The sequence below is a fragment of the Piliocolobus tephrosceles genome, chromosome 7, assembly GCF_002776525.5.
Source record: "Piliocolobus tephrosceles isolate RC106 chromosome 7, ASM277652v3, whole genome shotgun sequence".
Lineage (NCBI taxonomy): Eukaryota > Metazoa > Chordata > Mammalia > Primates > Cercopithecidae > Piliocolobus > Piliocolobus tephrosceles.
In genome coordinates, this window is record NC_045440.1 from 139354 (window position 1) to 149648 (window position 10295).

General features: G+C 38.2%; 1 protein-coding gene across 1 annotated transcript; it reads right to left on the reverse strand.

Annotated features, from left to right (window-relative positions):
* Positions 1-4979: 4979 nt before the first annotated feature.
* On the reverse strand, positions 4980-10001 carry ZNF705D (zinc finger protein 705D). Its single transcript, XM_026457090.1, is given in 6 exon segments — positions 4980-5055; positions 5102-5625; positions 6682-6761; positions 7294-7389; positions 8171-8297; positions 9990-10001. Coding segments are annotated over 6 exon segments (915 nt in total).
* Positions 10002-10295: the final 294 nt, after the last annotated feature.

The following is a 10295-nucleotide window of genomic DNA, read 5'->3' on the forward strand; positions in this document are numbered from 1 at the left end:
TGCAAGGCTGGTTCAACATTCGCAAATCAATCAACGTAATCCAGCATATCAACAGAACCAAAGACAAGAACCACATGATTATCTCAATAGATGCAGAAAAGGCTTTTGACAAAATTCAACAGCCCTTCATGCTAAAAACGCTCAATAAATTCGGTATTGATGGAACGTACCTCAAAATAATAAGAGCTATTTATGACAAACCCACAGCTAATATCATACTGAATGGGCAAAAACTGGAAAAATTCCCTTTGAAAACTGGCACAAGACAGGGATGCCCTCTCTCACCACTCCTATTCAACATAGTGTTGGAAGTTCTGGCTAGGGCAATCAGGCAAGAGAAAGAGATCAAGGGTATTCAGTTAGGAAAAGAAGAAGTCAAATTGTCCGTGTTTGCAGATGACATGATTGTATATTTAGAAAACCCCATCGTCTCAGCCCAAAACCTTCTTAAGCTGATAAGCAACTTCAGCAAAGTCTCAGGATACAAAATTAATGTGCAAAAATCACAAGCATTCTTATACACCAGTAACAGACAAGCAGAGAGCCAAATCAGGAATGAACTTCCATTCACAATTGCTTCAAAGAGAATAAAATACCTAGGAATCCAACTTACAAGGGATGTAAAGGACCTCTTCAAGGAGAACTACAAACCACTGCTCAGTGAAATCAAAGAGGACACAAACAAATGGAAGAACATACCATGCTCATGGATAGGAAGAATCAATATCGTGAAAATGGCCATACTGCCCAAGGTTATTTATAGATTCAATGCCATCCCCATCAAGCTGCCAATGAGTTTCTTCACCGAATTGGAAAAAACTGCTTTAAAGTTCATATGGAACCAAAAAAGAGCCCGCATTGCCAAGACAATCCTAAGTCAAAAGGACAAAGCCGGAGGTGTCACGCTACCTGACTTCAAACTATACTACAAGGCTACAGTAACCAAAACAGCATGGTACTGGTACCAAAACAGAGATATAGACCAATGGAACAGAACGGAGCCTTCAGAAATAATGCCACACATCTACAACCATCTGATATTTGACAAACCTGAGAAAAACAAGAAATGGGGAAAGGATTCCCTATTTAATAAATGGTGCTGGGAAAATTGGCTAGCCATAAGTAGAAAGCTGAAACTGGATCCTTTCCTTACTCCTTATACGAAGATTAATTCAAGATGGATTAGAGACTTAAATGTTAGACCTAATACCATAAAAACCCTAGAAGAAAATCTAGGTAGTACCATTCAGGACATAGGCATGGGCAAGGACTTCATGTCTAAAACACCAAAAGCAACGGCAGCAAAAGCCAAAATTGACAAATGGGATCTAATTAAACTAAAGAGCTTCTGCACAGCAAAAGAAACTACCATCAGAGTGAACAGGCAACCTACAGAATGGGAGAAAAATTTTGCAATCTACTCATCTGACAAAGGGCTAATTTCCAGAATCTACAAAGAACTCAAACAAATATACAAGAAAAAAACAAACAACCCCATCCAAAAGTGGGGAAAGGATATGAACAGACATTTCTCAAAAGAAGACATTCATACAGCCAACAGACACATGAAAAAATGCTCATCATCACTGGCCATCAGAGAAATGCAAATCAAAACCACAATGAGATACCATCTCACACCAGTTAGAATGGCAATCATTAAAAAATCAGGAAACAATAGGTGTTGGAGAGGATGTGGAGAAATAGGAACACTTTTACACTGTTGGTGGGATTGTAAACTAGTTCAACCATTATGGAAAACAGTATGGCGATTCCTCAAGGATCTAGAACTAGATGTACCATATGACCCAGCCATCCCACTACTGGGTATATACCCAAAGGATTATAAATTATGCTACTACAAAGACACATGCACACGTATGTTTATTGCGGCACTATTCACAATAGCAAAGACTTGGAATCAACCCAAATGTCCATCAGTGACAGACTGGATTAAGAAAATGTGGCACATATACACCATGGAATACTATGCAGCCATAAAAAAGGATGAGTTTGCGTCCTTTGTAGGGACATGGATGCAGCTGGAAACCATCATTCTTAGCAAACTATCACAAGAAGAGAAAACCAAACACCGCATGTTCTCACTCATAGGTGGGAACTGAACAATGAGCTCACTTGGACTCGGGAAGGGGAACATCACACACTGGGGCCTATCATGGGGAGGGGGGAGGGGGGAGGGATTGCATTGGGGAGTTATACCTGATATAAATGATGAATTGATGGGTGCTGACGAGTTGATGGGTGCAGCACACCAACATGGCACATGTATACGTATGTAACAAACCTGCACGTTATGCACATGTACCCTAGAACTTAAAGTATAATAATAATAATAAAAAAAAAAAAAGAAAAAGAAAAAGAAAACTCAGGTCTTCCGTGGAGACAGGGCTCACCGCGGGAAGCAGACAGCGCATGCGCCCTGCATGGCCGGAAGGATGGGTTTCATTGCCCTCTGCCGGCCATGAGGTGGCAGCACAGGACGTTTAGCCTTTACTGCTTAGCAGTGGACCTGAGTCTGAATCACTGAAATTCAGGTATGGATTATTCAGTACCTTTCTTTTGGAAGATCAAATGGAAATTGAGTACGATATCTTGTGCTTTAATTAAAGAAGATGGGAATAAAGAAACAAATTCGAAAGTCAGTATACAAAAGTTGATTGATTCCCTCTATGGGAAGGGAAGAAGAGCTTGAATAAGAGAAGCATTCTGTGTTATGCTTTAATGCTGGAGATCTGCCACCATGCGTTTGTCAAATCCCGTAGAACTTCACAGCACAAATAGTACATCTTAATGTGGCTCAGGACTACATATAATGTCAGCCACAGTTTGAGGGTAAATTACATATTTAATTAAATAGATTAAACAATAAATAATGTTATGAGCTCTGCCTGGACACAATCCTTGCCTCTCCAACCAGTTTGCCAAGGGCTCGAATTTCTTGCTCATTATCCTCACACTTGACATAAACCCTGGCTGCAGAGTAAAATCAATCACTTGTGGTGATTTTTTAATATAATGACATGTCAATTTCAACCATGGATAAGGCTATTTAGCCTTAGTAAAGGCCTATCATATTAAGATTGTGCCTGTTTTGCAAAATTTCAAGTCATCATCCCACTTGTTATTCAGGAAACATTTTCTCTTGAGTTTTAGGTTCAGTACTGAGGCTCCTTGATGGACAATACATTTTCCAATTCTGAGGACAAGGCAGAGGAGGCCCCCTCTGTGAGAACTTTCATTTTGCTTCTGAAAAGTACATTGAATCAAATATAGGAAAGGCTTGCCTGGTGGCTGACGAGTTCGGCTGTTTTCTCATGCTGGTGTTTTATCTTCTGGACAGAAGTAAAAGGAACACAGCTGTGTCTGTCTCTGTGTAATAACTCAGGACTTACCTGAATAAACTCTGGGGTGTCATGAGATGAACTGATACTTCCACTTAGAGAGGCTTCAGGGACAAAATTTCAAGAGATTTCTGAGGGATAGAAGAGTAGGACTGCCTTATTCTCTGATCCCAGGTAACTAGTCAGAGACAGAGGCAAGGGCTGGGGACACCAGAATGCATATACTAGGTGTCTTTGATACAGCCTCCATTTCCTTGCTAAATCGATGCAATGACACACTAAGAAATCTGGCAAGTGGGGCTGAAGATCCCTGATGTGTCAGTTCCAGGGTTGGATGGAAACAAGTGGTTTTAGTGGACATTGAAGTAAAGGGAGGTGAGCTGTGAGGAAAGAGCTGTTGTAGACTGGGGAGACTCAGAAGTTGGGCTGGAATCTTGACCCATAAGCCAAGGAGTGCAGATGCAAATCGATTTGTTAGGGCTGCATAAATGAAAGAAGGACTTCGCCAACACACTAAGTTTTTTCAACAACCGATTGTATTCTTTCAATATTTGTAAGTATTGATCTTTTGGAAATGTTTAATGAGATTTCTTATATAATTCTGCATTCAATTTATGCCCAGGTCACTTTGCTATTATACATTTATGTGCTGCATTTTTATGAATAGACATTTTCTCAAATTTCTGAATTATTTTGCTAAACTATTTGTTAAGAGCTTTTTCTAGAGGTCCACCTTCTTGATTCACTTTCCTGATGAGAAATCTATCAGGTTTCTCCACAGTGATTTTTCAAGTTTGATAGCTCCTCAATGTGAGAAACTTAGTGTCAACTAAGAAATGAATTACCACTAAAGAATCTTCTCCTTTCAAGATGCTAACCGTGTTTTGTCCAGTGTGAAATCTCACATGTGCCACAAGTGTTACTCTGTGAAGAAAGGATTTCTCATGATTTTTCAAGGCATAACTTCTCCAGTAAGAAGTCTTTGGTATTCCAAGAGAATTCATTGCCCTTGGAAATACTTTCCCTTCTTATTTAGCTTATAAAGGATTTCCTCTCTTATTTTCCATTTTAGCAGCATTTTATCACTGTGTTTTCTTGTGAACATCAAGCCTAGTGCTTGGCTGAATGTTTATTCACAGAAAATACAAATAAAGGGTTCATCCAAGTAAAGTTTTCTTACGTTATTTGACAACAAATTGTACATAAAAACATTTTCACACTGAATGCAGAGCTAGAGATTCTCTACCTGAAAGTACCACACATTTTAAGTTATTAAAACTGTTGCTGAAGACTTTTAGTTTATTATATTGACAGTTTCAGCTCTCTAGTGTCATTTATGATCAGATCACTAACAAGTGTTTGGTACACACATGCCGTACAATTTCTCTTCCATATGAATTTATTGATGTGGACTGAAGAATAAAGGTAACTGAAGCAACGTCCATGTTGATTACAGTAATTCTTCAAAATGTGAGTCCTTTGGCACGTTTAGATGTTACAACTACAGCTGAAGTCTCTTCCATATTCCTTACATTCGTCATTCCTAACACCATGTCATCTAAAGTCAGAATATGTTCTGAAGACATTTATGATTTTCTCTCCAGGGTGAATTTTCTGATGTTATTTAAGATTAGTACATTGATCGAAGGCTTTTCCACATAAATGGCATTCATATGGCTTTTCTCCAGTGCATGTTCTTTCATATCATCTAAGGTCAGAAAATAGACTGAAGGCTTTCCCACTCTTCAGTGTGAATTCTTTTGTGTCCTCTAAAGCCAGAGCTTTGACTAAAGACTTTTCCACTTTTATCACATTCATAACGCTTTTATCCATGGTGAGTTCTCTCATGTCTTCGAAGGTTAAAGGATTGAATAAAGCCTTTCCCACACTGATGACACTTATACGGTCTCTCTCCCATGTGAGTTTTCTCATGTCTTCTAAGGTGAGAACAGTGAGTGAAGGATTTTCCACATAGATGACATGCATATGGCCTCTCTCCAGTGTGAGTCATCTTGTGCCATCTAAGGTGAAAGCAATTAGTATAGGCCTTTTCACATATATTACATTGATATGATTTACCTTTAGTATGAATTTGTTTATGTGGTTTAGGGGACAACTGATTACTAAGGGATTTTCCACACTGTTTGCTGACGTAGGGTTTCTTTCCACTCTGAGTTAACAAACACTGAGTCATTGTGGAACTGTGAGTGCAATCTTCTCCCAAATCATTACATTCAAAGGGATCCTCCAGAATGAGAGAGTTCTCCTTTAGGGACAAAGATTAAAAGCTCTTAATGATTTACCGACATACATCTATACATTCAGTTCACCACCTTTGAATCCTAGACCAACCATTCAGTGGTAGAGCCCAGTTGAAATCTTTCCAATGTTACTTGTGTGAAAGGAAATTAAATTTTGGCACCCCAAACTCATTTAACCAAAGGGAAAAATCAAGGTGGGAACAGGGTCACACAAACCTGCCTCCCCCTTCTGGTTCCTAAATAATATGGCTACAAGATGAAAAGCTACATGCCTCCCCCATATTTTGCCCACAAGGAAATTCCTCATGAGCTGTTAAAATGACACCATGGCAATACAAACTGATAGCTTGTCTTTACAGGTGCAGTCATCCCCAGTTCACCAGACACAAATGCATATCCGATTGTTTCCCTGCCCCATTTTGCCTATGTTGTCTTATATAAAGTGCAGCTTTCCTGCATTATTCCTCTGCCTCATTTGTTTATGTCATCTCATGTAAACAAAATCCAGATTCAGTGAGCCAGAAAAATACATGAATGATTATTTTTTTCTACCCACCTTTTACATGAAAATTGTGTACTTCTCAATATCCCACCCTTTCCCCCTTTAAATTTAGAGAAAATCATCTTTGGAGAAAGGTATACACCTGTCCCCCAGGTGCATGTCCTTAACTCTGGCAAATAAATCCCCTAAAATGATTGAGACTTGTCTCGTCATTTTTCTCGATTGACACTTGCATACACATTATCTCCTGCAGACACAGATATTGTCTCTTTTGTAAGATCCCAACTGCAGAGTTATTCCATTAATTGTGATGATATCAATATCTTTCAAAGTCTGAGCATGAGCAATGTCTATGCACTTGTTCTATTTTAAAGATCTCATGTTATGGTTTAGAACAGAGGTCACTTTATTCACTGAATTCAAAGTATCAAATTTTTTTTTGCTTAGAAAGCACGTAATGCCAGCCTTATTACACTCAGGTGACTGTGCGTCATTACTAACTTAACCCATTACCAGGTCTTTAACTTAGATGACTGGTGTACACAGCTATAAAACTCACCATTGTCATACCGGTGGATGCGTCTTTTCTGATAGGATGCATGGATATCATGTGTTTTTTCTTAAGGGCACTTTCCTTGTCTGAAATAATTGAAAAATAAATTGTTACCTTGGTATTATGGTAATAAAATTGTTTGAAAAACCCCAAGGCCCATTTACCTTTTTTTAAAAAATTGACACTTAGATGTGGCAAATGTGTCAAATGAAGAAAATACTTCAATAGAAGAAACATATTGTACAGCATCAGCAATTAGAAAAGAGTTTTAAAAATAAAATGTGAAAAGAGTTCTAATGGAGATGAGGTATCAGGCAGGTAAATAGAGGGATAGTCTTCACAGGGGTATTGGGAAAAGAGTCAGCAAGTGATAGTTTAACCCCAACAAGTACATGAATTATCCTTTTCCAGAAAGTAAAAGAAAAGGCAAGAGGACATAAGAGTAGCATCTGACATATGAACAAAATGATAATAACATCTCAGGAATTCTGCTCCAGTAGCTTAACCTACATTTTAGAAATTGCCACTCATTTAATAAAACCGCTAATTAATGTTTGACTGATATTATTCATTGACAAAGCACCTCCTCCTATTAGAACACAGGACCCTGTTGCTTACCCAGATTCTGGCCTTGGAGAAATTCTCCTCCTTCCTGCCAGAGCTCTTTTCCTTGCTCCAGCTGAAAAATTGTATAGGATTTGCTTCTCTGGTACCCTGTTAGTGGAAACAGTACTTGTGTTTTGAGTTCACTGTCAATAAATGTGCATTATCACCAACTGTAAGGCAGGCTATCAAGGAAGAATAAAAACAGTGAAGGTCAGCTCAGGCCACAAGACCTAGAACACAGAAAACTCCCCAGGATTTTTCTCACCCGACGTGAGACTAGAAAATAAATCCAAACGAAAGGTCCATCAGGAAAAGGAAATTCAAAACAACCAGGACCTATGAATGCTGAGTCCATGCCTAAGTTCCAAGACACAATGCATAATACACAGTCTTTTCAGAAAGAGAATCATTAAATCTCTGCACAGTATGCTTATTATTATTCTCATGCAGAACAAAAAAAATTTGATTTACAAAAATAATTGGTGTTCTATACAGAAAAAAATATTGCTATTGTTTTCACTAATTGGTCTCAGCCTAAGCATAGCGACTAAAGCAGAAGAGTTATTTAGAAAATATTTAATTTAATACATTGAAAATATTCATTAAGTTCCCAGGTCTGTTCTGAGTATTAGTGACTGAGTACCAGGGAAACCATGAAATCCTTGTCAAGATTACATTCTAATTGAGTGACAAACTAAATAAAACAAAATAAAATAAAATAAAGATAATTCTTTCAGACAGATTTAGAGAGCTCAAACTTTTTTCAGATAAGATCTGTGAGAGAATCAGAGAAGAGATTAGAGTGAGATATGGGGAAGCTGTTCCAACACTTACTGAATGAATGAGTCAATGTGTGTCTACATACGTATGTGAATGTTGAGGGACTCACGGAGGGACACCAGGTGACTGACGTTTTCCAGCATTACATCTCTGTACAGCTTTCTCTTTGATGTGTCCATCATGGCCCACTCTTCCTGGGTGAAGTCAATAGCTACATCTTCAAAAGTCACTTTCTTCTAAAACATCACAGACATTTTAGTTTAGACAGAGAATCCCTTTTAATGTCCAGAGGAGGAAGGCTGAGATGACATAGGTAGGAGCTGGGTATGCAGAACACTCAGTGTTTTAGGTTCCAGCCAGTTCATTCTCAATACTAAGCTGGTATCTGCCTTTCAGATTCACTCACAGAGACGTACCCACTCTTAATCCATTAAACTTTACTATAAAGAAATATTGCATGAGGTGTGGCATAATATAGGCCAGATATTTTTCAGTAATGTGTTAATCACCTGTACATAACTGATGATAAAATTTTCACTTGAACCTTCATAAATAAAACAAATTTACCATGAATTTCAAGTAAATTATAGATTTGTCACAAGGTAAATAACCATGATTTACTACTTTTTAAACATGACCGTGATTAAATAAATTATTTCTCTAGATGAACCACAGGTTTCTCACCAATCAAATGGTTAAAAGACCTATTATGTGCTTTGAATAATCTAAAGAAGTAATAGAAAACATGTTTCCTATCTAGCAAATATTTATTAAATACAGGTCATTGGTCCCTTATTCATTAAAAAGTTAGAAAGTAATGAACCAGACTCCAGCATTCTTCAGAACTGAACAAGTTTTACACAGAATATAGGATTCAATTCATACATATAGTCACTCTAATGTTATGTAATTCAGGTGTTCATGACAAGGCTTAAAGACAGTCCAGCAGCACAAGACGAGACCGCTGAGGCTGCTATACTGAGGAAGTCTTAGTCTGATGATTCCTGTGATATGAAGCCTCCTGTTCTCAACTTTCTCTGGGCAATCCAAACATCAGTTATCACTGCCTCTCTTTTAACTTTACCTTGTCACTTTGCTTGTTCAAGGATAAAAAGGCCTCTTTACTGTTTTGTTTTTTTCTAACCAGCCCTTATAAAGCATTTCCACAGAACCCTAAATTGTACTCAATCTACTATATTCCTTCTCCCGAGTGTGCAACCATAATTAAGTAATTGTATTTCTTATATGTTACTTCCAGTTACCAGAAGGCAAAAAGGTTAATTATCAAAAGGTAAAACGAACGGGGATAAGAATAATAATGACTTCTTTAGTTGTCCTTTTGCAAAGTTTTTAAAAGCACAAATATATTTTATTAAACTCTCCTTTTTCCTCAGCACTGTGCAGCTCTTGCCCAAGGCCTATCACACGGGCCTATTGAACTCAGCTGCTAGAACATCAGCCTCATTATTGGGCTGTGATCTGCTCTTCATGCATCTCTATTGCCTGCATTCATCACAATCCTAAGTCTATTTCAGCCAACAGTACAGTTAATGGCTCAATTATTTCCCTATGAGTTTATAGGACAGATAGAAGAAAAAGAAATACATAAATGAGACCTCTCATGTCTTTTTTTGTAAATAGCCTGAATAGGGGCTGGAATAAAGTAGTGTAATATTAGAAATTATATTGATAATTTAGGAATCTTTGACACGTGATACCCAACCTAGAGTCCTGAGAAACCTTAATTGGAGGCCAGATACCTGAAAGTCTCCTGATTGCATTTGAAACACCCAGGCTGGGTGGGTTTTGCATCATAAAAACAAACAAAAAAAAGAATAAAAATGAAACACCCATGCAAACTGGAGAAAACTGCCCATTTGCCAGCAATATGGGTCTAATTTCAGTAGAAAGAGGTATCCCCTACTCACTAGTGAATGCATTGTCAAGAACTCAGTTTCTCTCTGTCTTCTTCTGGATTTCCACTTGCAAACACTTCAGGCACTAAGAAAAGCTGAGGTTGGAGAAAGAACACGTGAGACACCAGCCTTGTACACAATTTTCAGACCAACCTGTGATGAAAAGCTAGACCTTCACTGAAGTGTGACACCACCTGCACCACAGCCTAACCAACAGACACAAACACGCAGAGGCCTCTCCTCTTTTCCCATGGTCAAAATGAGGAAGCCTATGACTATGGTTGCTGACAAAGAAGGAACACAGATATCTTGTGAATG